The sequence below is a fragment of the Podarcis muralis genome, chromosome 7, assembly GCF_964188315.1.
Source record: "Podarcis muralis chromosome 7, rPodMur119.hap1.1, whole genome shotgun sequence".
NCBI classification, from domain to species: domain Eukaryota; kingdom Metazoa; phylum Chordata; class Lepidosauria; order Squamata; family Lacertidae; genus Podarcis; species Podarcis muralis.
In genome coordinates this window covers 28,768,328-28,795,268 of record NC_135661.1, presented here as the reverse complement: position 1 = coordinate 28,795,268, position 26,941 = coordinate 28,768,328, and the positions used below count along the sequence as shown (strand labels likewise).

Below are 26,941 nucleotides of genomic sequence, written 5' to 3'. Positions count from 1 at the left end.
AAAAAAATGCAACACGGTGGCCATTATACTCCAACAAATCTAAACCCTGGTTCGATCAGGAATGCCTTGCTATGAAGCACTCTTTGTTGGGAAAATACAGGAACTATAGGTCTGCCAATCTACCCTCACTCCCTGCAGAGTGGTTTGAAGCTAAACAAAATTATAAAGCTTCTAAGAAAGGGTTTTGAGGAAGGGCTGAAGGAGACCATGGCTGTGGACATGAAACTGAACCGAATTGTGTGTTCTCTGATTCATGGTCTCTGAATCTGGGGAGCTGGGGGTGGCTGAACTGCAGCATGGCAAACTGCTCCTCTGTTGAACAAGCAAGGGCAGAGCTCAGAGGCCAAAGTTCCTTCCTGCCCACAGAACAGATTTCAGTGATGGGAGACAAGCTATGCAGCTAAAAGCCTGGATTTTAAATTACAACAAGAGGGGAAAACAAACAGTGAATTGCCTTTTAGGACACACCTCTGTTATTCCTAATAATGACCAGAAACAAGAAAACTCCTGGAGGCAGCCTTGAAATTGCCACCCGAGTCCCCCCTAAATGGCACTCCTGAGACAGGAGTGTAAGAAGAATTTTGACTTTCAGACTGAAAGGAAAACCCACCTGAAGCAAGGTCTTGTCCTTGCTGACTCTGGATCCCTCATGTTCAGCCTCCACCTGACCTTTCTGGCCCCCTTGCATCACCCTTAGTAAAACCAGGAATTAAAGGCAAATGTCTGACTACCTTGGAGACAAGAGGCTGCCGGCAGGATAGGCACACCAGCCAGGAAGAGACAAGCTGATGGTATTCGACATCCACCAGGTTGAGGTAGACAAACCGGCTGCCGGCACTCTGAGGCCTCACGCCAAGGTGCAGATCTTGCACGCCATTTGCAGGGAGGATGAAGATGCCTTCTGGGTCCACCTAGCAGAGGAAGAACAAGGAGACATAAGCACAGAAGAAGAGCCTGCTGAATCAGGCCAATGGCCCATCTAGTACAGCACCCTGTTCTCACAGTGGCCAAAGTGATGCAAGCAAGATCTGACGATGAGAGCCCTCTTCCCTCCTGTGGCTTCCAGCAACTGGTGTTCAGAAGCATCGCTGCCTCCAGCTGCAGAGGCAGAGCAGAAGTATCATGGCCAGTAGCCATCAATAGCCATATTCTCCATTAATTTGTTTAGATTCTCTTTTAAAGCCATCCAAGTTAGGGCCATCACTGCCTCCCACGGGAGCGAGTTCTGTAGTTTAACTATGCACTGCATGAAGAAAGGCTTTGTTTTATTTGTCCTGAATCTTCCAACATTCAGCCTCATAATGAGCCTATGGGGAAAGGAGCTTACTGCAAAATATTACATAATCTTCGGCGCCTGTACCTCTGCCCACATGTAGCTTGTTCTGGAAAACAGGGAGTAGTTGCTGACTAAACCATGGAGTAAAGCTGCTGAGGACTCAGAACTCCTTTTCAGGGCTGCTTCATAAGCCTTATTGCATGGATCCTTAGATCCACCTTTAACAGGAAAGACTTTGGTCAATGGCAGAACCACCCCTGGTCTGTCTATAGTAGAAGACTTGAGGCATTCCATCGCTCGCTCTGAACATAGTTTGCTTGCTAGCCTATGTTCAATAGCCCATGGGTGGTTTTACTAACCATAAGTGATTTCAGGCCTAGCTAAGACTTAAAATCTGTTCCATTTTAAAGTCACTGTCAAAGGATTCTGGGAAGGGAAATCCATGTCTCCCCCACAGAGGAAGTGAGGAAGAAAGACTCCTCCCTTCCTCTTTGTTAGATGTGAGTTACAAGGTGTGGGTGGCTTGCCAAAAGCCAGGTAAGCATTTTGGAAGGATTGTCCTGTTAAGGTGTAAGGCACAATGGTCCTCTCCTTCACCTTGCAGGGCACTTCCCTCCCTCCCTCTACATCATAGCCAGAGATGCTACAGGGTGGACTTAACTATGGAAAGGTGGCTTACAAATCAACTATGAGAAAAGAGATGGATGTATCCCTGCTCGGGTCAGCATCTATACTTTGGCCCTTTAACAATGGTGCCCCAATGGGGACAGTCACCTCAAGGCTATGGCTCTAGGTGACTTGAGTGATGCTGTGAACAGTAGCTGCCAAAGCCCCCTGCCAGAGGATCAGGAGGAGGAGGAGGGGCTTCTCAGAGGTTAATCCAAAATGCTACAGACACCAACAAGGCTCTTCCGAAAGAGACCACCTTGGTGTCCTTTGATCAAGCCACGGGGGGAAGCTAATCTGCTCTACCTCTGTCTCCAGCCTGGAATACAAATGAGGCAATGATTCAATGTGTGATGCCGACATGGAAATGAGAGCCTGCAGAGGCAAAAGGCAAGGGCCTCGCATTTTCTTTTCATAAAGGTTCGCCCTTGGCAATGGGGCTACATCCGCCTCATGCCAGCAATTTAGCAGGCATCTTTGGTCAGTCTGTCCAGCTGCAGTGAGTAATGCTCATTACATTTAAGGGAGGGCTGTTTAGCTTAAGGTATAACTGCCACTGGCTTCCTCCTCCCCTTTGCTCTAGAGTAGCCTTTCTCAACCTTGGATCCCCAGATGTTGTTGAACTACAACTCCTATCCTTCCTGACCACTGGTCCTGCTGGCTAGGGATGATGGGAGTTGTAGTCCAACAACGTCTGGTGACCCAAGGTTGAGAAAGGCTGCTCTAGAGATATAACAATCAGCTGACTCCACGGGAGGTTCTCTAGAGAATACAAGGCCATTCTCCACCACAGTTCAGGCTGCATGTGCTTCTGGATGGCAGGGGAGTAGTCTCAATGGGTGAGGGTCAGCAGGAGCTTGCCTTGAGGACCCTGAACACCCTGAGACATTTCGAGGCCCAATTTGAGGGCAGTCTCAAGGAGTGGATCCTGTGTTTTGACTCTTCCCCAGAGGCTGGAAGTTTAGACTCCCTAAACGAAGACCTGTTGGCCAAGACTCTCAATCTTTCATAAGCTCTGAACAGAGAGTTTTCAGATGTCAGTAACCCGCTGACATTGCCTCCTGACTTCAAATCGTTGCCAGCTTTAAATTCCTTCTCACTCTCAGCTAAAGGCCAGGACCTGGGCACTAAATAGGTCTGCCTGTAACACCCATCTTCTCTGAAAACTTCCACTGGGAGCTGGCCCAGGTGCTGCACAATCTGAACTAGATTTGGCTCCCCGAGCTCTTGATGCTTGCTACTTGCTGCTGCACACTCACCAGTGGTCAAGTCCCTCCATGCCTCCCTCAGCGTCTTCTCCAGCTTACAAACATCACCAACAGCACCATCAACAGACCAACTGCCCATACAGGTGTGTACCTGTTTGACCATCCACCTAAATTCTGCATGAACCTAATGCCAAATTCCGAGTTTGGAGAGAACCGCAGATTACTCACATCTCCACCCATTACCCTTCTGAGCAGGCTTTTCTTATGCTCTTATAACCTCATGTCACATTGAGTATGGATTGTAGACGGATTGTAGAGGTGAAGTTGAGGCTGAGGGATTGACCAGGGCTCTTCAGAGAATCCACGTCTAGGAACTGATCCCAGGTCTGATCAGCAGAATCTCACTTAGACTCCCTACCATGAGTTAAGCTGGAGTTTCCTTCAAGTTTCCTTTGTCTTTTGCTGTTCCCTTTCAACTCATGTAGCTTCAGAGTTTTCAAGCCCCCACCCCCCCTTTTCAATTTATGTGAGGGCAGCGGAGTTTGTGTTTCTCTTATTATTCACATTTATAATTATGACTAAATGCATTCTAAAGAAATTATTATTCTCCACAGACTCATTAATTCTGATAACTTGCCCACTGGGGTTTTGGGCCACTGATCCCTCCGTACGATGGCTTTAATCAAAAGACAATTACAGAAGAGGCTTTGCAGCTGTAAATTGTCTGAGGTCTCCTAACGGGCTCTTGCATCCTAGCGGATGGCCCATCTCATGGGGACCTTGGATGAAAATCTCCAAGCAAAGGCACTTGCAGAGGCTGAATCAAATTTCCCAGCAGAATGAGTGTGTGTGTGTGTGTGTGTGTGTGTGTGTGTGTGTGTGTCACCCTGATTTCTCAGGGTGTGTGTGTGTGTGTGTGTCAACTGATTTCTCGCCAGTTTCTTGTGAAAATGTGCATCACCCTTTCTTACTCAATTGCTTTTATTTGTCCTTGGAAAAACATTGCCCAGCCGAATCTGATTAGCTGCACCATGTGATCCCTGATTGGCTAGGATCAACCGTTTGACTAATCCAGGCAGGAGGGAGAAAGCGTAATAAAGGAGGAGGAAAATGAAACAGAAGGTTTCCTGTTCTTTTAAGATCTGAGCAGCCACAGAATAAAGCACAGTCCCCACGGAGTCCCGGGGTCTGATCTTACCGTCAGCTCATGCGGGTGTGAGGTGTACGCTTTCACCTTCCGGATGGCTTGAGTCCCTCTGAGGACCAGCGAAAGGCGGGTCAGCTGCCCTGTTATGCAGCTAACATCCACCCGCTGCAAAGAATGGAGGTAGAATTGCCAGATCTGTGTCGGAGCAGCCAGCCAGGGGTCCCTGGAGTGACAAACGGAACAACAGATGGTGCTTCACAGCCTTGTCAGAGTGAAAAATACTCGGGGAAGTGACGGCTCCAAAACTGCGAGCCGGGGAAAAAGGAAAATCCTCCCTCAAACCCACATGTGCGCATTCTATAAATTAAGCACCAGCCTCCCAGTTCCTGGGGAATGCTCACATGGCCTAGCAGGGCACAATCCTATCCTGGTTTGTTTGTTTGTTTCCTTGTTAAAAAACCAAAAGGAAAACATCCAAATAAAACACAATTCTGTGCTCAGCTCTGGGCTTCTCCGAGTAGTTGAATGTTCCAGCGTCTGTTTCCTTAAGAAGACAGAGCAGCATAGGCTGCAGGTGCCTTTTGATCTTTTAAAATTAATTTTTATCGCTTTGCTTCTTACCTGTTAAACAACAACACACACACATACAAGCAAGCAAGCAAGGAAGGAAGGAACCCTCCACCCTTAGTAACTTTGATGCAACACAGAATCTGAGTGCCGTCATGGTTTCCTACTTACGTGTAAATAGAAAGGAAGAACCTCTTGATCTGTGGACTTGGGCCCCCTGCAACTTTCAGAAAGACATCCTGAGGTTCACCAGGCCCCTGGGTGGGAAGACCGAGACCAGATTGTGACGTATCAGACCTTACCCCGTAGTGTTGAATTAATTCCTGAATTAAAACCAGGGAGCAGGTTTTGGAACAAAGGAGACTGCCTTCCAGCACTGATCTACACCAGGGGTGGTTAACACGCATCCCTTTAGATGCTGCTAGAGTAAGACTCCTGTCATGCCTGACTATTGGCTGGGCTGGCTGGGGCTGACGGAAACTGGGATCCAGCAACATCTGGAGGGCTGCACTGCTAACCTCACCCTGGTCCACCCTGCCTGGCAGAAACTCTCCAGAGAGAGCCCTTCCCCAGCGATGCTGGAGATTGATCCTGGGACCTTCATCACACAAGGGACGATGCACAGACATACAGCTCTCTTCCCCGAAGGCTCTGCTATTTTGCATCTGGAAAAGTTAATTTATAACTTGCGTAAGACTCAGAGCTGTGCTGGAAGTTATGAAAGAAATATTTTCAGCACGTTTACAGGGACTTCGGGAGCAGGAGCAAAAGGGGGTGAGGGAAAAATTTGCTAATCTTTGGTGGGTTGGAATAATTTTCGAAGATTTGTGGGGCATTCAGTACCATTTTCTTGGTTTCACAAATGATGTTGGGGTCACTGCAACGCACAAACATCTCTGGTTCTCCACCCGGCATACCCACTGGGGCACCTGGTAAGGACAAAAATGGATTGTGAGGTCTGATTATTCCCACAAAAACAGCATGAATAAAAAAAATCTCTGCCATTGCTCCTGTGGCATACAATGCAAAATCCTCTCATCTGCTGAATGCAATGTGTTCAAAGTATTTATACTGCTAAGACCACCCCACTGCCCAGACAGGAAATCAAGGGCTGAACTGGTGACCTTCTGCATTCCAAGCATATGCTCTACCCCTGAGCTAATGTTCTACCTCAGTACAGGAAACTACCTTGTATCACACGGGGCCATTTAGCTCAGTATTGTCTGCACTGACTGGCAGTCCTGAAGACTCCAGGACTTCAGACAAGGGTCTTCTTCAGCCCTACCCAGAGATCCCAATTGAAACTGGGTCCTTCTGCATGCAAAGCAGGTGCCCTGAGCTATGACCCTTTCCCACTGCATACATCCAGTATATCCAGCTTGGCCCTGGCAATGGCAGTGATTTTCAATGTGCTGTTTCTCGTTCTTCACTTTCAGGGGGTGGGGCTGCCTGTGAAATTGGCTAAGAGCTACCTGGAAGGGTGTGCCAAGGAGGCAAACGGATGGATTTCTTGAGAAAGGTGAGCTCCGGGTGATAGAAGCGGAAGGTCTGATCCACCACGTGGGGCTGGGATTCCACGTTCACACTGAGGATGGCGAGGAGCTTCCCGCCGCTTGCAGTGAAGGAGACCTGGGTGGAGGGAGAGGGAGAAAGTTAGTGTCGTTCCCACAGGACAGCATGAATGGGGGTGACCGTGAGGGCCTGTCACTGCCTCTCACCCTGCCCTACCTTATAGGATTGTTGCAAGGATTACATGGGGGGGGGGCAGGGAGAGCCACATACACCACCTTGAGCGACCTGGAGGAAAAGTTGCCTTTCGTAAAACAGGCTGAATCTTTATTGCACTGCTGGGGGATGGTTTGCCTAAGCCACAATTAGCAAATGTGGAATTAAGTCCTTAGGCTTGAGATCCTTGTTACATCCCGTAAATGCAGAGAGCAGAAATAATCCTCGAGTAATTTCAGTACTATCACCTGTAATACTAATCAGGTCCTTGTGTACCTTTAAAAAATTAATAAAATTGAGTGCCTTTTGGAAAACAGGCCGCATCTTTATTACAGAGCTGGGCAAAGTTTGGAGATCAAAAGTTGGGGGGGGCATGTCTGGAGCTGCCCCCACCCCAAGTCATTGCACACAGACCCACCCCCACCACTGCCACCACCACCCCGTCAACCTTCCTGCATGAGGAATGTACTGAGAGTGACAGAACCACCAAATCTGAAGAGGGAAGAGCACCCACAAGCCAACTGACTGGGTGCTGCCCAATCACTCTCCTTGCCAATCAGTGCGATTTACCCTGATGTGCTTTGTTTGCATGCCACAGGACTTCCAGGGGGCTGCGGAGTCCTCCTTGCCTTTGCTGAACATCAGCTCCGTGGGACCTTGCTGGGAATGAAAGAGAGGAGTTGCAGTGTGCTTCTCATTTTAACTCCCCCCCCCCCAATCCTCCCACTGTCTTCTGGGAGTCTAATGTCTGCGAGCCATTATCCTGGTTTATATGCTGTGGAATTCATTCTGCTATAGGCTTAAATGAGATTCCGGTGCTGAACCTTGTGTAAAGTTTCTCAAAAGCAAATATTTGGGAAGTATTTTAAAAAGCAAAGCACGAATGCCTCTCTACCTGCATGGTGGCAGCATGCTCCAGGGAGAAGGCCTGGTACTTGAAGGGGATGTGGACCGTCTCCTTGGGGCGCAGGTACACCTGAGGCGTGAGGTCGTCCTGCAGGTGAAACATGTCCTCCTCCAGAGGGGTGGTGGTTTGGGTCAGCCTCTTGAAGTGCCTCCATTCTCTAGCGTCCACAATGACACTGGAGGGAGAAACAAACCAAGCAAAGGCCAAACGCTTTTACTTCCAGGCGGGACTTCCAACCTCTTTGTTACCTGTGATCCATCTCAAAATCAAACTTTGGATTGCCACCTTTGACACTGTGGCTGGGAGCCGGTGTCTGTTGCAGCACATGTGTCGGCTTTCCTCGTGTATAACGGAGGGAGAATTAATTTCACAGGAGCATAGAATTGTAGAGTTGGGAAGGACCCTATGGGTCATCTAGTCCAACCCCCTGCAATGCAAGAACCACAACTGAACCACTACCTTCTAATTGGTGTTGGTGGCATTCATGTGCATAAAGGTATAGGTACCCCTGACCGTTAGGTCCAGTCGCGGACAATTCTGAGGTTGCGGCGCTCATCTCGCTTTGCTGGCCGAGGGAGCCGCCGTTTGTCCGCAGTTTTTCCGGGTCATGTGGCCAGCATGACTAAGCTGCTTCTGGCAAAACCAGAGCAGCGCATGGAAATGCCGTTTACCTTCCCGCCGGAGCGGTACCTATTTATCTACTTGCACTTTGACGTGCTTTCAAACTTCAAGGTTGGCAGGAGCAGGGACCGAGCAACGGGAGCTCACCCCGTGGCGGGGATTCGAACTGCCAACCTTCTAATCGGCAAGACCTGTGTCCCATATTCATGTGCATAGAGCCCTTTTATTATAACCTGTAGTCAAATGAATGCTGCCCACTGGTTGCGGGGGGGTGGGTGGGTCCAAAATTGTCTTCCCTCCCTGAGATTGGGAACTGCAGCTCCCACTGGCAGAAATCCTACAGGGGATGCAACAGCCTGTGTGTGCAGTGTGTGAACTAAACCTCCCCTCTACCCCCCACTAATTAATATTTATTTAGAGCTTTTGCACCCTGCTCCTTAGACAAAAAGGCTTCTGAAGTGGCTTACATATGATCAATTAAAAGAAGACAGTCCCTATCAACACAGGCTAGCAACCTAAAAAAACGAAACAAAACAAGAACAGCACACAAGGGAAAAGGGACAGGGAGGGAAGAGGAAAAAAGGTCAATGTTGACCTGACTGCACACCTGGCGTTTTTCAAGGGACCCTGATCCAATGGCCCAAAATGAATATAATCAATATAAGAACATAAGGAGAACCCCTGATGGATTAGGCCAAAAGCATATCTGGTCCAGCATCGTGCTCTACCAGGGCCCAACCAGATGCCCCAATGGGAAGTCCGCAAGGAGGATCCAAGGGCAAGAGTGCTCTCCCAACCTGCGATTCCCAGCAAGATGTTGTAAGGATTACTGAGCTAATGCGTGAGGAAGTGATCTGAACACTTGAAACGCACCATAGATACACAAACAGATATTAATGCCGAGCATTTTTATGATTGATTGTGTGTCTCCCGACAGTTTTTGCATGATCCTTCTGGCCTTCAGAATGCAGCCGCTTTTTCTCTCACAGTGATCCGGCTGGGGCTCAGAAAGCACAAAGAAGGGCATCACCTGCTTTTGCTCTACCTGAGCTCTGGGTTGTCCGTCTCTATGGTGACCGTGTGCTGGACATTATACGGGTTCTTCAGGGCAAACTCGAAGAACTCAGCCGTGCCAAACGTGGCGTAGAGGGTGTGACGGGTGGTAATGGCCTGGCTCAGCATGCTGGCGATGCTCTCGGCTTTGATGCGCTCCCGGTAGGCCTCGATGATCTGGAGGTCCCGGGCGTGCTGGATGCGATCCTCGTGCCGTCCCTGTGAGGGAAGGAAAGGCTCAAGAACTGGCTGAGTGGGCAGGGTGGACTATGGGATGTAGCTCTTCCAGAGAAACTAACACAGCATCTTAAGAGTGCTAGGGAACACAAAAAGCAAAGACAATTCTGAAACTGTATGGAACATGTTTATTCCACACAATGCACAGGGCAATGCCACCTGCAGCTCTCTCTGGGGCAATGTGCTCGGACAGCGGGTAGAAGACCACTGACTGTCTCCCACCTGACGGCTCAGCTCTAAGACCCTGTAGAGATGCCATTACTTGGGAGTGAGTTGTACTTGGCTAAATGGGCCAAGGGTCCAGCTCAGAAGGCGGCCATGGGGAAACCAGTCTCTCACCGTGATGAGGCTGGCTTTCTTCGCAGCATCGCCCTCTTGGGACTCCCGCCTCCGGACCGACAGCATCCTCTCCAGCTTCCGCCTCCGGGTGACGCTGGCCTCGCGGCTGCTGTGCTGGAACGTGGCGCTGACTTCGCGTAGGCGCGAGAAGAGCATGGCCGCCAGCTCGCTGTCCACATCGGCCAGTTTTTGTGCCTGGCACACGTTCCCAGCTGGAAGACAGACAGACAGACAGAGGTCATGATGGAAATGGGCAGATGGGATGAAGCAAAAGCCAATCACATCGTTCCTCTGTCTTGATGCACAGGAATTACTTGTGCGATTGATACCTGCCTGAATGCTGCTTTTTAAACCTGTGGCATTTTCTGTTTCCTTAATAAGAAAAAAAATTACTCCTTCTTCCTTTTCTCCCTGCCCCTCCCCTCTTTTTTTTACTGGGCAATAAAGATAAAAATGCAATTAAGACCATGGCTACCTCTGCCCTCTTTTCAAATTCCATTAGATCTCAAAATGAAAGGCTTCAAGTTTGGTTTTGAAGACAACGTTAATGAATTAGCTACACGTTACTCTGCTGAATGGTTGAGTATTAAGTTATTAATTTGCGGCTTTATCTCCCCGGGTTGATTTCATTTGGGGGACCAATTTTCAACACACCAGTTGGCTACACTTTCATATTCTTCCGTTCCTTGTTTGATGTGGCCTTTTCTTTCCTTTGTGGTGGGAAATAGCTTTGCAAATAAAGTAATATGCTTCTTTTTTTTTTTTACAAAGAGAAAAAGACCATCAGAGGTAAAGCAGAAGGAGAACAAAGAGCTTTTAAAGCACAGAAACGTGAGAAGCTGTCTTATGCTGCAACCATTAGCCATAGAATCACAGAACTGTAGGGCAACCACCTTTGCAATCTAGCTCAGTCTGCACCAGGGGTGAGGAACTTTACTCAGTCCAAGGGCCGTGGGGAATCTTCTGGGGGCCACATGCCAGCGGTGGGCTAGGCTAGAGGCAAAAGTAAGAGGAAGAATAGATGGGACTCTTTGTGCCCTTGTACAGCTGGCTACATTTCAGCCACTCAAGAGTCAGAGGTCTCTAGACACACATCTCTCCACCAAGGCAAACAAGAGACACAGTCCCAGTTGACAAGTAAATGTCCTTAAGAAAGGCACAGAAGTGGGGTGGGGAGAATCCTAAGGGCTGCATCCAGTTCTCAGGCAAAATGTCTTGGGGCCAACCCTGACGGTGGATGCAACTGGAGTTTCAAAAGCATAGCAAGATGCCTTCTATTGGGTCACCCAATTTGTCTACCAAGTTATTGTCTACACTGAACTGGCCACTTCCCGCTGCACTTTCATCCTCCACCACAGCTAATCGATGAGAGACAGTGTGGCGTAGCGGTTAAAATGTCAGACTAAGACCCGGGAGACCAGGGTTCGGATCCCTGCTCGGCCATGGTGAAGCTTGCTGGGTGGCCTCGGGCCAGTCACTGCCTCTCGGCGTAACCTACCTTGCAAGGTTGTTGTTGTGAGGAGGCGGAGAGCCAAGTATGGCACCTCGAGCAAGGAGCTTGAAAAAGGTGGGGTATAAATGCAGTAAAATAAAAGTAAGTAAATAACTGCTATGCCTTAAAGGGCTGCATGATCCACGTCAGAAGACGTTTCAATCTCTGGTTGAAGGGCTGTCAGGCCAGAGAATGTTTCTCTCTCTCTCTCTCTCTCTCTCTCTCTCTCTCTCTCTCTCTCTGTGTGTGTGTGTGTGTGTGTGTGTCCCTCTCCTCCTCTCTCTCTGCCTAAGGGTTTGAATACTTTTAATACATAGGCAGAGCTGGTCATGAAGGGCTGGTGGTCTTACTCCGTGTAAAGCATTTATGACAGCCTGGGGTGGTTGGTGGATCTAAAGGAAAGGTCCTAGCAAGGAAAGGTCTCCTGGCAACTCCACCATTCAGGTTCCCAAATGAAATTCTTCATCTGACGTGGACTGCTGTACAAGGTTGCCTATTAGTCTGACTGCATGACTCTCTCGCTCTCTCTCTCTCCTTATAAATAGTAAGTCCTATTTGCAGGTTAGATGCCCTTAATTGGATGCTCAGTCCACCTTCTGTTCTCCCAGTCGCGGCAGATCAGCTCAGGCAACCTTGGCAACAACAACAAATGAATCACAAAACCTGGAGATACATCCCTGCTCTGAGGGAAGGGGATGTTTAAGGTGGGTGAATGCCACACAACCTCTGTAAGTGGCGCTTGCCCAAGGCTGGCTGACTCCAGAAAGATGTGCAGGAGGATTCCCCTTGCTTCTGGAGGTTGCATCCGGATAGGTGCAGGTGTTACAAGAGCTCTTTTTGGAAACTAGCCCCTTCTAGGGCAGGCTCCCAGTTCACTACCCTTCCCACCCAGAATATCTTTCTTGTGGATCTTTCGGGGCACTGTCGCTAGCAGTTCCGAGTTCTCCCTATGGGTAACTCAGAAACTCTCTACCAGTTGACAACCATATCTACTCCACCCTGACATGTTTGGAAAGCTGTTTCAAGCGGCTTTGAGGCATATTCAGCTGTGGGGATCTTCTCTGCTATTAGATATAGAGAGCCCGTGATGTAGCGGCTAGAGTGTTGGACTAGGACGTAGGTTCAAATTCCCCCACTCAGCCATGGATCTCACGCCAGTCGCGGCCTCTTAGTCTAATCTACTTCACAGGGTTGTTGTGAGGATAATAGGAGGAAAACTGTGCACACCACCTTGAGCTCCTTGGAGGAAAAGGTGTGATATAAACGTAATAAATAAATAACAAAAATAATTGTCTATATCATTTGTTCTTTGAATTGTTCTTCGTTGGTCTTGGTGGCGGGGGCACTATTTTATTCTGCTACAGTTGTTGCATATTTAAATAAAATATGTAGGCCATCTTGGAATATGAGTGTGTGTATGTGTGTGTGTGTGTGTGTGTGTGTGTGTGTGTGTGAAGGAGACATATAAATGTTTTCTCTCTTTACTACAGTTGCACTCATATGTCATCACACTGATGGATGTGTGTGCACTTGAAGCAGAGCAAGGGGCCGGGTTGCGACTGGGGTACAAAAGTTTGGGGCGTTGGGAGAGCTGTTGGGCAATGAGGGATAGTTTTTGCAAGGGGTTTGGGGGTGAGCTATGGAGGAGGGAGGTTGGGCAAACTGTGAGGAGCTGGGGGAGTGGGCAATCTGATGGAGGAAAGGGCTTTTGGTGAGATATAAAGAGGGGGTTGGAAATAGGGTGGTGGATAGGTGGGACTGGTGAGTGATGCAAGCAGGAACAGCAGTCCAAAGTAAAGTGAAACAAGTAAAGTAATCTGTTTCCCAGAAACCTTGCAGGTAGTCTCTACCTGTGTGGCAGCAGTTGGCTAGAGTAATACACCTCTGATTTTCCCTTCCCCCCCAAACTCCCCCCCCCCCCCAATATTCAATGGCTGTGCCCACAAGAAGCTGAAACAATGGCGCTGCTTGGCTTGGTCTGCTGCCCTTGCTAAGCCCCCAACCAAGATCTGATCAGATCATTCAACCCACCAGTATCCACCTTTAAAAGAGAGCCAGTGTCTGGAATTAAAAACAAAAAACCAAGGCCTCACTACAAGGGTGAGCCATTCTCAAAAGCGGCTCAGGTGCAGAGCAGCTGGTTGGTTTTCATCCAACTCTTTGGAGTTTTCTAATGATGATTTGGTACTTCTGCATGACTGTTTTCAATCCTGGCAGCTGCTTTGAGGGCCCACAGACAGGAAAAGCAGGGTAAATACAATAAATCAAGTCAAGCTGGCTTTTCACTGAACACCTTGAACGCAATCCCTTGCTAGAAAGAAAACATGGCTTAACTGAAGAGCTGCTTTAACTGCCAAGTTTGCACAGCCTCACCTGAGGCTTCTTCCCTGTGTGCTTGAGATTTAACATCTTGCATTTTCTGAGCCAGTCCCTGTAGCCCATTGCAAAGAGGACACACATTCATGCATGAGGTACCAGCAAGCTAAAAGATCCACATACCCTTGAGGGAACGAGTGGCCACCTACCCTCACCTTTTCAAAATAAACTCAATGGTCTGGTCTTGGATATCGGACACAATTTCATCAGTAACTGGTCCACCCCATTGCCTGACACTCCCTTAGAATTGTTACTTCTGGAAAGTGACCTGAATCCGAAAGCTAAGCACAAAGCTCTTTTCTTGCTTTCACTGGTGGTGGCTTGGGTGGTCATTGCTCAACAAGGGAAGTCATGAAAAATGCTACCTGAAGTGGCATGGCTCAATATCATCTGGGAGATAGCCCTGTCTGAACGTCTCACACAGCACAGGTGAGGGGTGAAGTGAAGAAAGATCAGTGTGAGGGAGTGTGGTCTTAATTTTTTTTCCCTTTATTAGTATGGACCCAAAGTTCTCAGGCCCTCCACCCACACCTCACTTTAGAGAGGTTACAACTGCAGCTGGAAGCAACCCCCAAGAGTCGTATAGTCGTTGACCCCCTGCAATGCAAGGGAGAAAAATTGCAAGTCTAGAAGCAGAGCCTAAAGTGTTGAAACAAATCCCTTCTGAGAGCCCTTGGACACCAGAGATTCAAATCTCTTTAAAGCTAAAGGAACCCTGACAAGCGGCCAGCTGAACTCCGCTTGAAAGCTTCCAAGGAGAGTCCACCACCTTCCGAGGGAGTCTGTTCGACAGTTGAACAGCTCTTTTTAGAATCATAGAGCTGGGAGGGACCACAAGGGTGATCTAATCCAACCACCTGCAATGCAGGAATCTTGTATTGTCAGAAAACTCTTCTTAAGGTTTAGTTGGAATCTCCTTTCTTGCTATTTAAATCCATTGGTTCGGGTCCTCCCCTTCGGAGCAATAGAAAACAAGTTCACTCCATCCTATAATCAATAATCACACGAAACTGGTAATGACTCTTCTAAGGTAATTTAATCATTTGCTGTTATTTAGTCTGATTGTGTATTCTATAACCTGTGTCTGTAACTGGATTCTGCTATGTATATTTACGAGAAGCTGTTCGATTGTTTTCTTGAAATCAATAAAAATTATTAGAAAAATAAAAAATAAACTCAAAAACGTTGAGGGGAAGAAGGGGAGGAAGAAGACGCATCCACAAAGCCCTTAGCAGGCGGTCCACCCCACCCCTCCCTGCATCCACCTGCTTGGTGCATCACTCACTGTTTGGGGGAGGAGAAAGCGGTGGTCTCTCCTCTTCCCCATTTCTGCTCCCACCTGCCTCCTCAGCATAACCCAATAAGGAAAACTGAGAAATCAGAAGCCGACTTACCGCTGTAAGCATTTGAAGACAGCAAGCTGCCCCCATGGAAGCCACTGTTCCCGTCATGGGAAGAGATGATGCGAGAGCAAGAAGGTGGCAAAGAGATGGACTTCCTCTGCCTTTGTTCACACAGATGGCCTACAAAAGAAGACGAGGCAGAGACTCAGGGAGCACAGGCTCAGGGGATGAACACAGACCTCTCCATCAAACCCCAAGGGGTTCCACAGATCTCCTCCCTCCTCAAGCCACACACCCCACAGTCCCTGCTCTGCACTCTCCTCAGGTGCTTTTGTATAGCTTGAATGTTCCCCTGGAATGTAATCTTGCCTGGATGGCCTGTAATGGATGCAGCAGGAGAGCTCCTCTAGTGGATTACAAACTGGTTAAGTTGTAGGAAGAAGAACAAGCATTACTGAAGCAGAGTCAGCATGGCTTCTGCAAGGGCAAATCCTGTCTCATGAACCTTCTCTGAGCATATGGATAGAGGTGATCCGGTTGATATAGTGTACTTGGACTTTCGAAAGGGTTTCGACAAAGTCTCCTGAGTAAGCTTAGCCCTCAAAGAATAAGATGTCACAAATTGGCTAAGCAGCAGAAAGCAGAGAGTAGGAATAAATGGATGATTCTCTAGATGCAGAGATGTTGAAAGTGGAGTCCCCCAAGGATCGCTATTAGGGCCTGTGCTTTTTAACTTATTCGTAAACGATCTAGAGTTAGGCACGAGCAATGAGGTGGCAAGGTCTGCTGATGATACTAAATTGTTCAGGGTCACTAAAACAAAAAGGGATTGGGGAGAGCTCCAAAAGGACCTCTCTAAACTGAATAAATGGGGGGTAAGATGGCAAATGCAATTCCATGTAAACGAGTGCAAAGTAATGCAGTCAGGGCTAAAATAATAATAATAATAATTTCACCTATATGCTCATGGGGTCTGAACTGGTGATGAAAGGCTAGGAATGAGACCTTAGGGTCACACTAGAGAGCTCAAAGATCTTGACCCAGCATACAGCGACTATGAAAAGGGCAAATTCCAGGCAAAGGCTCATTAGAAAAGGTATTGAAAACAAAGCTACGGCTATCATAAAGCCGTTATAGAAATCTATGGTGCAACCACATTTGGAATACTGTGTACTGTTCCGCTCACCTCGCCTCAAAAGGATATTGTAGAGTTGGAAAAGGTTCAAAAAAGGGCAACCAAGAAAATCAAAATGAGGAAAGGTGTTTGGGACTTTTTAGTTTAGAGAAAAGGTAAGGTGCATGATAGAAGTTTATAAAATTATGCATGTCGTATGCATAGACATAGGTTTTCTCTCTCCTTCATGAGAAATGGACACTCACTGAAGCTGTAGCGTGTAATATCTAGGGCAAATAACACAGCACACAGTTAAAACTATGGAAGTCCCTCCTGCAGGAGGCAGTAATGGCCACCAACCGGATGGCTTTAAAGGAGGATTGGACAAATTCATGGAGGACAAGGCTATCAGTGGCTACTAGCCATGATGGCTACACTCTGTCTCCACAGTTGGAGGAAATAATGCTTCTGACTACCAGTTGCTGGAAACCACAGGAGGGGAGAGGGCTCTTGTGCACGGGTCCTGTTTGCAGGTTTCCCACAAGCAATGTTTGGTCACTGTGAGAACAAGATGTTGGCCTGTTCTAGCAGGCTCTTCTTATAGCCTTATGTTTCCATGTTTCCAAAGCAGATCCGAAGACGCATGTGCATTTCAAAGTGGCTAATTCCAGTCTTAAGATATAGTATTCAGAACGTGCCTTTGGCTTGTTGGAGAGCTTTCTCTCTACCCTCCTCCCCTCCTCCTCCTCTTTTTCTCAGATCTTTCAAAGCCTCAAGCTAGGCTTGCTTTTTGGGGTTTTATTAATGGGAGTTTTTTTTTGTTTTTTTTACAAGAAGCACCAGAACAAGTATGCTACAGAAAACAAAGTCTACCTTCCCCGGAGCAATGTTAATAATGAAGGTGACTGAGCAGGCTTGGGTTTCTTTCCAGAAAGGAGCCTAACAGGAACCGTCTGCAGAGGCACCAGAGCAATTCTAAGCCCCAAAAGCACCCCCTCAAAGAATCAATTCCTTCCCCCTCATGGCAATTTCCTTATCTTATTTTGTACCTTTCTGACACCGAAGGGGAACTCAGTGGGATCTCCTTTGACTTTCGGAAATAAACACCTTGATGCATAATGGCAAGCTTATCCAGTCTCTTTGCAAGTCCGACAGCTCCTTTGATCTGACTCAACCTGCCAGCCAAAACTCTCTTTTTTAAAAAATAAAAAAGCCCCTCTCTCCCATCTAAACCCACAGCCCGTTCAGAAAAAGAGAGTTATCAAAGGAGGCACCTTAAGGCTCTTTCTGCATAAGAGGGTCTTTGATTTGCAGTGCGCAACGGAAGCCAGGATCCTCTGAAAAAGGAGCAAGTGAGCGCCTTCATCCCTTGGATCCTCTGAAGGAAGCTTAGGCTTCCTGGCTCCTTCAAGCGGTTCCTTCTTGATTTGTTCCTTCCAGATGCAGGAAGGTCCTTCTTTGAAGTCACAATTTCTATAGTCTCCATAGTTGCCATGGTGAAGTATTTACTTAATTTTAGTAGGGGGACCATTGCTCGGTGGTCAGAGCACATGATCTGCACAGGTGAAGGGCACAGCTCTGCCCTCTGCTCAGGAGGGATTGTTGTGGGGGTGCTGCCACCACCCACCACCACCTGCCGCCCGAGGAAGCTGCCTCACTTTGCTTAATGGCAACGCTGGCTCCAAGCCTTCATAAAAAGCTCCCATTGGCACCAATTAAAGTAACATCTAGTTTAGCTCAGAGATCAAAGTACAGGTGATCTGTGAACCACAGAGCAGCAATTTAGAAAGTCCTGAGCAGGGCAAAAAAATGGCACCAAGCATGAACTAATTTGGGATGATGAGGGGGATGGTCAGGAGGGCTGGGACTACGAGCAATGTCAAATCATCATGCCTTTCAATTATCTGAGGGAAAGAGCAGGATTTGGGCTGGCCCTTGCAAAGGAATCGATCTTTCCCTGGCCACAAGTATTCCGGTCCCTGCATAATCAGCAAGGCAAGAAGTGTCCCTATTACTCAGCCATCCAAACTCAGTCGTTCTCAGACAGCACGGGATCAGAGAACATTTTTTTATCGTCATCTCATGTGGCAGATCTTCAAAGAACAACAGAACCAACAAACCTGCTTCCCCACCCCCACACCGTCTTCCCCAGATGAGATGATTGATTACTGAGAGGCCGGCAGCCTCCTGGACCAACACAATTCCAGTCACTCAAACAAATACACAAATTATAAACATTAAACTAGCCAGAGAATGTTGTAGAGTGAAGAGGGTTCCTCCGTGTCCCCTTTAGCTACTAAAGGTGTAACAGTCCCTTGTAAATGTGCCCTTCCCTTTCAAACCTCTCACGAGCTTTGATTTGTCAGTCAATTTCCCTGCCAAAGCCAACGCCATACTTTTGTCTCTACTAGGGTGGCGATTGATGCTCCTTCCAGAAATTGCCAGTACTTCCTTGCCTAGACTAGATGCCAACAACAACTGGCCAACAAGACGACTGAAATGCAGGATCAAGGAACATGTAGCTATGGAGTCAAAGAGGAGGAATGGGGCTCTAAGCCTTTGCCAGGACTTGCCAAGTCCCTTTTGAATCTCTCTCCGCCATTAGATCATTTCCTTCCCCGGCCTTTGATTCATCTCTGGATTGATCATCGCAGCCCCTGTCCCTCCCCCACTCCTTGCTAAAGAGCTTATCACCCACTTGCAGGCAAAGTATGAAATGTCAATTTATGATACGGTAGAATGGAAGCTAATCTTTCTTCTGAAGATAAGATTTTTTTGCGGGGGGTGGAAACACATGGAGTCACACCGCCTTTATTTTTTTGCAGACAGATGAATTAAAGCACCTGCTACGAGGCCTGTAGCGCTAAGGCCCTTATAAGCCCGGATTCCTCGTCCTTCCAGGTACAGTTCTGTGCAGCTTCCAACGCCCCCGCCTCCATTTCCCCTGCGTTGTTGTTTTGTTGGCATCTAATTGAGTGTCGCCTTTTCCATATTGTCTCCTTTCAAAGCCGCCTTGGATTGCCCGCTTGTAAACAAGACTAAGCAGAATTAATGACCTGTGTATTTCCACCATGCCGCAACAACCCGATGTTATTACCGTTGTCGGGGCACAGGGGGGATAATAAGCTTTCGCAACGCAAGGTGCAAATCTTCTGCTTTCCTCCCCTTCCCCCTCCGAGGAGCTGGAAATCCTCCCTAAACAGCCCAAACGGTTGTTTTCCGTCAGCTGTGGAGCGGATGCCCGTGTCTCAGTAGGATGGGGTGCTAGGCTACAGGGCCAGGTGGGGCAGGCACAGCCCTGTCAGAATCACAGCAGAGGTCCTTTCCTAGAAAAACCCCTGGCAGCCTGTGATTGGTGGGGGTGGATTTTGTCAGCATCTATTACGTAAAAACAAAAACCAACCACTCTGCCAGAGGGGGTGCTGGAGAGGTTTTGAGCTTTGATGATCCGCTCTGGGATTTTACTGCTGAACTATGCTTATCTCAACCCTGGCTGGGGCTAGAGATGGAACAAACTATTTCTGGTCCATGTCACTTTGGGATCCCATGTGGCCCTGTTTCTGCATTTATAGGCAAATACTTTTGATATTTTGAGCCCTGTCCTCCAGGATTAAACAAAATTGGCTTGGGCGGATCTCCTTGGGAAGGAAATCCTGGGTACAGCTGAGTTGTGTTTTAATCTGAGGCTGAAGAGCCATAGGCTGCCCCGGAAAGCCAATGGAAATGCCTAAACAAACAGGACTCTTACCAATGTTAGCCAGGCTCAGGTGGAGACGCCCTCGCACAACAGCATGGACTCCAATGGGCTTCACACCCCCGTGCTTGAGAATTTCCCCACTCATCACGGCTGTGTCCTGCTTGTATTCCATGGTGATAACCTCCAGCTCACGGTGGACTTGGACAGCTGTCCGGCCCTGGCGGAGCAAATGCTGCAGAACAAGGAAAGTCTGTGTCTGATCGACAGATCATTCAGATGTGTGCGTGTGTGTTGGAGAGTGTGGACTCACACAGCAGGAAGCCAGTGTGGTGTAGTGGTGAAAGTGTCAGAACAGGACCGGGGGAACCAGGGTTCAAATCCCCCACTCGGCCATGAAGCTCACTGGGAGACCTTGGGACAGTCACTACCTCACATGATTGTTGTGGAGATTAAATGAAAATTGGGAGGTGTGCATATATGCCACCTTGAGCTCTTTGAAGAAAAAAAGTGATATAAATGCAATAAGTGAATAAATAAAAAGCCAATCCTTTTTTGAGTTGTCCTCTGAAATCAGTTATCAGACTGGCTGCCAGACTGGCAGTAGGCATAATCCAAACTTTCCCAAGCTGGTGCCTTCTGGCTGTTCGGGACTACAACTCCCACTGGACTCCTTATTTTTGCCTAAGATGTATATCTCCTTTGTGGGGATGAACTACAAATCCCAACTTTTTCAATCTAGGTCCCAACCTGAGAACATGGGGTTGCATTGTCATTAGCAGCCAACAACCACCAATGCTCTTTTGTGTGTGAGATGTCCTAGCCATAAATAACTGTAAGGAACATTTTGTTGATACTGAAAACCACAAGGCGGCGGGGGGATACTCTCATATCCTCCTTGCAAGATCTGGTTAGCCACTGTGTGAAAAGGATGCTGGACAAGATGGCCTGATCCGACTGGCTCCTCTTTTGTTCTTAACATAAAACACATCCTTACACTGAGTTAGGTCATTGGTCCATCTAGGTCACCCTTGTCTACGTCAGCTGTCCCCTATCAGGTGTTTTTGACTACAACTCCCATCAGCCCCAACCAGCATGGCCATATGATGCTGAGACTGATGGAAGCTGTGGTCTCAAACGTCTGAAGCACACCAGGTTTGCAACAGCTGATATAATTCATAGGGAGTAGAATCAGTGGAAAATTTAAAAGGTCTAGTCACCTCTAAATACTCTATATTTCAGTATGTCCACTTTGAGTGAGACCCTGTCAACATATAACATTTGTGCTCAGAGACCTGCTAACAGCATTTTTTTTTTAAGAAAGCTACCCAGCTATGCAGAATGATGATGATGATGATGATAATTTATTCTTTGTACCCCGCCCATCTGGCTGGGTTTCAATCTGTCTTTAGCTTATTGCTGATTTAAATTACTATATGAAATTTTTAAATAGCTGGGGGGGGGGTACTGATAACCTTATTCTTTTTATAAACTGCTTTGAGGTTTTGGTTTTTGTTTCGCTCAAGTGGTATTTAAATTTTACGGAATTGGCTCAGGGTGGGGTGGGGGTTGTCCCTTCCAAGAGTCAGTTCCAACTTAATAAATCCCCACCTTCAGCTTCACAGCAGCAGATCCGACGAGGAGCAATGAATCGCCATCCCACGCGTCTATTTGCAGAGTGTGCTCGGCCAGGTAACGGATAAACCACCGTTGCTCACCTGGCTTGAGGAAACCAGGATCCACCATATATTTCAGCTGGAAACCTGGGGAGCCTGCAGAGAAAGTTGCTGGTTACAGGTGTGTAAGGCCCAAAGCAAAAAACTCGCCGAGGGTATGAGCCATTCCACAGTGGAACCAACTCCCTCGGGTGGTGGTGGGCTCAGGGACACATTCCATCTAGGAGAAGCATTCAAGGAGGATGTGGAGCTGGGCAGGTAGAGGTATAGAGACTGGGCCTGCCAGGGACTGGGCAGAGGAGCAATGGGGGAAGACCACCTCCTCAGCTTGACACAGGCAGAAGGAAGAGGAAGACAGTTTAGATTTACAACAGGGGTGTGAGGGAGGTCACAGCTCAGAGGCAATTGAGGGGAAAAGCTGGGAAATAATGGGAGAGGAGGAGGAAGTTCCGGGGGGCAACAGCTGACAGACACAGTGTCTTTAGAATGCATTCCAGACCCCCCCTCCCAGAACCCGGCAAGCCTTGAAAGTAGGAGAGCAAAGTGCTCAAAGACAGCGGGCACGTAGCAGCACCCGTAGGAGAGACAATGAGAATGATGAATGAGGGAGAGGGAGAGATGGAGGATGGAGATTCACTTGGGACAATGCCATTATCCAAGAGTCTGGGTTCTATAGCCTCTCTCTGTAAATACTGAATAAAAAGAGGACGGTAAGAAACATTCCCTTGTCTTTGTACGTTCCTGGGCAACCAGCAAGGAGTCGCTGGCAGCAGCCTGACAGGGCCAGATATAAAGGTTCCTGGGGCTACTCTCAGCCCCTGTATCTGAAACTTTCTATCCCAAGTCTAAATGGAATGGCAGTGGTTCTCTGGGGCTTTAAATGAGGACGGGACCTTCGGGAGGCAAAGTAGGTGTCCTGCAAATGCACTCTATTTAGTTGGAAAGCCACTACGTTATCTGCTCTCTGTACTGCTCCTGTGTTATGTTTTCTAACTTTCATTATGTTTCGTTCTTGTTGGCTTGCACTTTCTATGCTACATTAATTTTTCCCAAAAAAAAGCTTTACAGAATAATAGAAATATAAAATCATAGAAACTGTAGAGTTGGAATGATCTCTAAGGCTCATCTAGTCCAAACCCCTACAATGCAGGAATCACAGCTAAAGATTTTTAAAAGAAGGAGAGAAGGGTGCGGCAGCATAATTCAGCAACAGAGTTGAAAAGGGAAAGAAGAGAAAGGAAGGGGCATCGGATCACAGCGAGGCCTTGTGCCTTCCTGACTAGAACAGCACTGGCATTTGTCAATGGATCCAGGGAGCAACTGAGGAGTGGAAGATGATGAGCAGTTCAGCTCCCACAAGAGGACCAACCCTTGAGGGCCTTCCTTTTCAAAAGTCATCAGCAAATGAGGGGTCTGCTGCTGCTGTGTGGCTCCACTTTAATAAACAGAATGATCAAGGCTATTATGAAAGATCTGGCTAAGTAACTTTTAAAGTCACACTGGGAGCGTCCTATCCCGGCACAGAGCAGCATTTAATGTGTGTCTTTCCCCCTTTTCCATTAACTGTTCCACGGGGGAGAGGGGTGGCTTTATGAACCAGAGACACTCAGCAGGGTACGGAACAGGACCGCCTCTCCTGGGACGAGGCTTTAATAAGACCAAAAAGCACTTTGCAGAGCGAAACAAGGCGTCTGAAGCTTGGCTGCTCGGATGCGTAGAACTCGAAATAAATAAAGAAAAATCTGCTTAGCTAACTGGCAAGTCAGCATTCTGGATTGCCAAATCTCAGCCCTGATGCTTACCAGTGCCTGACACTCCGTCCTAGTTCTACAAAGAGCAGATTATGCATACTGAACCTGTGTCTTAACTGTACTGCTACAGACTGAAGATGAGGCTTCTCATATCTGAATATTGGAAGGCTCTGCACAGTCCTGGTTGCCTCCCCTCAAAAAGAATATTGCAGAGTTGAAAAAGGATCAGAAAATAGCATCCAAAATGATCATAGCAGTGGAGCGACTCCCCTGTGAAGAAAGGTTATGAAACTTTGCACGGCATGGAGAGAATGGTGAGAGAGAAGCCTTTCTCCCTCTCTCATAACACTAGAACTTGTGGACATCCAATGAAGATGAATGCTGGAAGATTCAGGACAGATAAAAGAAAGGACTTCTTCATTCAGCAGACAATTAAACTATGGAACTCCCTCCATCAGAAGGCAGTGATGGCCACTAATCTGGATGGCTTTAGAAAAAGTATTAGACAAATTCATGGAGGAGAGGGCTATCGATGGCTGCTAACAATGATGGCTATGTTCTACCTCCATGGTAAGAGGCAGTGATGCTTCTGAATACCAGTTGCTGGAAGCCACAAGAGGGGAGAGCGCTCTTGTGCTCAGGTCCTGCTTGTGGGGTTCCCCTGGGGCATCTTGGTCGGCCACTGTGAGAAACGGGTTGCTGGACTAGATGGGCCTCCTTTGCCCTGGTCTAGAAGGCTCTTCCCAGGTTCTTACGCTATTAAGTTCAAACACCCACTCAACCTCCATGCCTGTTTTCAAGAAGATCAGAAACACAGTGCTAAATGAACTGGGAATACAGGCATCTGGGAGATGGGAGTAAAACGTGGCTTGCACATATGTCAATGACCTAATTCTCCAACCTGAAAACCAAAACTGTTTTAAAGGAGGAAAGGGAGAATTTACAATACACCAAGGCAGTATCTGAAGCGAAGCCTCTCAAATGGTGGGCTTTACTAGCTACACTTCTGTTCTGAAGGAATGATGGCTCAACAGCATAGCAGATTCTAATTCTTGCTATCTGTGCTTGGGAGTCGGTTGATATACGTGCCATTGACCTATTAAAAACTGGAGTTAACCTCGCTCGCAGGTGTCCCTTCAGCTTCCACTTCCATCAGGCTCACGGCGGAAAGGAGAATTTTGCTGACTCGCAGCTTGAGACTTCATCCCTGGGGGATGCTGCAACAAGCTCGGAGCCGGCTCTGAGTGCTGCATTCTGAATTGGGAATGATCCTTCTTGGAGGGCCTCATTTTTCAAACTGGAGAGACAGCTGAATTCAAGTCTGCCTGGAATTCACACTCTCTAGTATGGTAGCCTCTCTCCCTCCCTCCCTTCAGAAACAGAGAGATACATGTGATAGCTGTGATGTTCAAGTGACTGTAGGAAAGGTTTAGAGATATTCCTTACTGACACACTGCAGGCCTAATTGCTATGACATCAGAGAGGGTCTTTGTCAGTGTTTAACTAAGCTGCTCTGATTCTAAAGGCATCCAAATACCATTTATGGAGCTTTTTGGCTCATAGGAAGAGAGAAGAAAGGTAGGAAGACATTTCTAAGGAAGAGCGACAGACTAAGGAGGGATACTAGGGAAGGCAGCTGACTAAGGGAACCATGGGGAAGGACTGGAGGGTAGAAATAAGTTCCTGTCCATCTGTTCCCCTCAGGCCTTACCAAGGTTCAGGGTCCCATCTTCCTTGATTTGCATCAAGATGTGAGAAGATGAAATGAATGGAGCTGCCTTCGAGGTATCTGCATTGACCAGCTGCAATCGAGGAGTTGTGACTGGAGGGAAGCGGTAGAACTGGAAGGTGAAATAGATGGTTTTGGGCCACGTCTCCAAGGCTGTCCTGTCCTCTGCAGCCCTTGTTTTAACAACAACCGAAAGGAACAGAAGACAATTAAATCCTGATGATTTAAATCCCTATGCCATGAGTCACCAATTCCCAGGGTGTGTACTGGCCGGGCCAAGGACACCTCTCAAAGGATGGCTAGCTAATTCTTTGAAAAGCTAAAGGTTTTTGAGAGACAGGACTTGCCTTCCTACAGCAGAGGCTGCCTGCTCTGTCTCAGCTTGAGTCACTGCTCTGACCTTGCCTGCCTCCAATCAACCTCAGCTGGGGGATTGGTCATTCTGACAACTCCCTGCATCACTGGAACCTCTCCCTGCTACACACCTAACAAAGACTTGTGTGCCTTGGCACACCTTGCATGATCTACCTGTCTGGACTGGCTATTGGAGCTATTCCTTAGAACACCTGGAATTAAATCCTTGAGAATCTTGGTGCTCATCCCCCAGCCTCCTCCTCCCCCTACATAAAAAAACCCACAAGTCCATAGACCTTAAGTCTGGGTAGACACATTTGGAAACACGAGAGCAATTTTTAATTTCTGAATGATACCGTTACAGGAGTCTGATGATGATATAGGAAGGTTTTCAGTACAATGCAAAAAGACATGTTTAAGACACAGAACAACCTCTCAAATGGGTCTTCTGCTATCCCTACAGGCTATTCTACTTATTTTATTTCTTCCTTTGTGTTAACCAAACACTTCCACACACTCACGGTGGATGGATTGGATCAGTAGAGACTGGTTGAGGAAAAGAGATATGAGAAATAAGGATGTCTCTTTTCCCTCTTATGGACAAATAAGAGCTGAGCCAAATCTTCATACATTGCCTGAAGAAATCTCCCTGTTTAATGAAGGGGAATTATTTGGCAAATAGTCATGCAAAACTTGTAAACAATGAATCTGAAATGCCTGCGTTTCCTCCAAGACTTAGTCCCTGTGGACGAGCTCAGAGACGCAGCACTGCCTCCCTCAGCTGGGTTCCCTGTCAGCTAGTTCAGGAACTACATGGCTCTCTGGAGCCTTAAAAACAAAGCAACCATCATAACACAGTTGTTTGTTGCTTCCAGCACAGCTTTTTGTGCAAAATGCTAGGTGTCCAGGGCTCGGAAGGAAAACAGTGCCATTTTTGAGGCAGCTCAAAACTACTGCAAAATCCAAGTTTTTTTCTGTTAACAACAAAACCCAAACTACCTCAAAAGCATTGACTCAGTCATAGAGATGGGAAGGCCTGGGGGGGGGGGGACCAGAAAAATGGGGGGGCAGTTTTTTCCAAAGCCTTTTTTTTCCAGAAAAATTGTAAAAAAAACAGTTTGATATAGTTTGAATATTCCACAAGCTCCCCCCCCCCCCCCGGAAAAAACAGCAATGGGGAAAAATGGGGGGGGCGGCCTGCGTGTTCCCCCATTTTTCCTAGTTTTTTCCCAGGCCTTCCCATCTCTGGACTCAGACCTGTCTTGAACCCCAGAAACAGGCTTTACCTGGTAAATGCAAGAAACTGCAGGATGATTTCATTGTTCTGCAGGAGGTCAGCTTCTTCCCGCTGTGGGATGAAGTTCACAGGGTCCACAGGGTCCACAATTTGGACAGGCTCCTTGTTGCAGTCCAGGAGCTGAGGGAATCCCGATGCACGCAAGCGGGCGAGAGCGGCCCGCGTAAGGCCGGTGCTAGGACTGAAGCAGAGGCAGGCAGCTGAGTCTGGGGGAAGCCGGGTGCTGCCAACAGACTCTCAGCCTAAGTGTTTCCCCCTCTAGCAGATATCTGGGGAAATCAGCTGGCCTTAAGAGCAAGTGTGTAAATATCTAGGTGTCCAGTGGCCAAAAGCTTTGGGGAGGTGCCCAGCACTTGTGTTTCTGCAGAG

General features: G+C 47.7%; 1 protein-coding gene across 7 annotated transcripts in view; it reads right to left on the bottom strand.

The window, feature by feature from the left end:
• The window catches only part of NPHP4 (nephrocystin 4), a 97,321-nt gene that overhangs the window by 2,820 nt on the left and 67,560 nt on the right, over nucleotides 1–26,941 (bottom strand). For 3 of the 7 annotated variants that reach the window (XM_028740447.2, XM_028740448.2, XM_077931461.1), the window contains exons 15-28: nucleotides 26,562–26,753; nucleotides 24,904–25,094; nucleotides 21,377–21,537; nucleotides 19,820–20,000; nucleotides 15,009–15,137; nucleotides 9,747–9,958; nucleotides 9,163–9,389; nucleotides 7,485–7,671; nucleotides 7,160–7,249; nucleotides 6,337–6,493; nucleotides 5,708–5,793; nucleotides 5,036–5,187; nucleotides 4,349–4,520; nucleotides 732–911 (exon numbers count right to left, since the gene is read on the bottom strand). In XM_028740447.2, the coding sequence (XP_028596280.2) occupies nucleotides 732–911; nucleotides 4,349–4,520; nucleotides 5,036–5,187; nucleotides 5,708–5,793; nucleotides 6,337–6,493; nucleotides 7,160–7,249; nucleotides 7,485–7,671; nucleotides 9,163–9,389; nucleotides 9,747–9,958; nucleotides 15,009–15,137; nucleotides 19,820–20,000; nucleotides 21,377–21,537; nucleotides 24,904–25,094; nucleotides 26,562–26,753 (2,317 nt within the window). The remainder of the gene's footprint in view (nucleotides 1–731; nucleotides 912–4,348; nucleotides 4,521–5,035; nucleotides 5,188–5,707; nucleotides 5,794–6,336; nucleotides 6,494–7,159; nucleotides 7,250–7,484; nucleotides 7,672–9,162; nucleotides 9,390–9,746; nucleotides 9,959–15,008; nucleotides 15,138–19,819; nucleotides 20,001–21,376; nucleotides 21,538–24,903; nucleotides 25,095–26,561; nucleotides 26,754–26,941) is intronic. The other 4 variants (XM_028740449.2, XM_077931462.1, XM_028740450.2 and 1 more) reach the window with 3 other exon arrangements.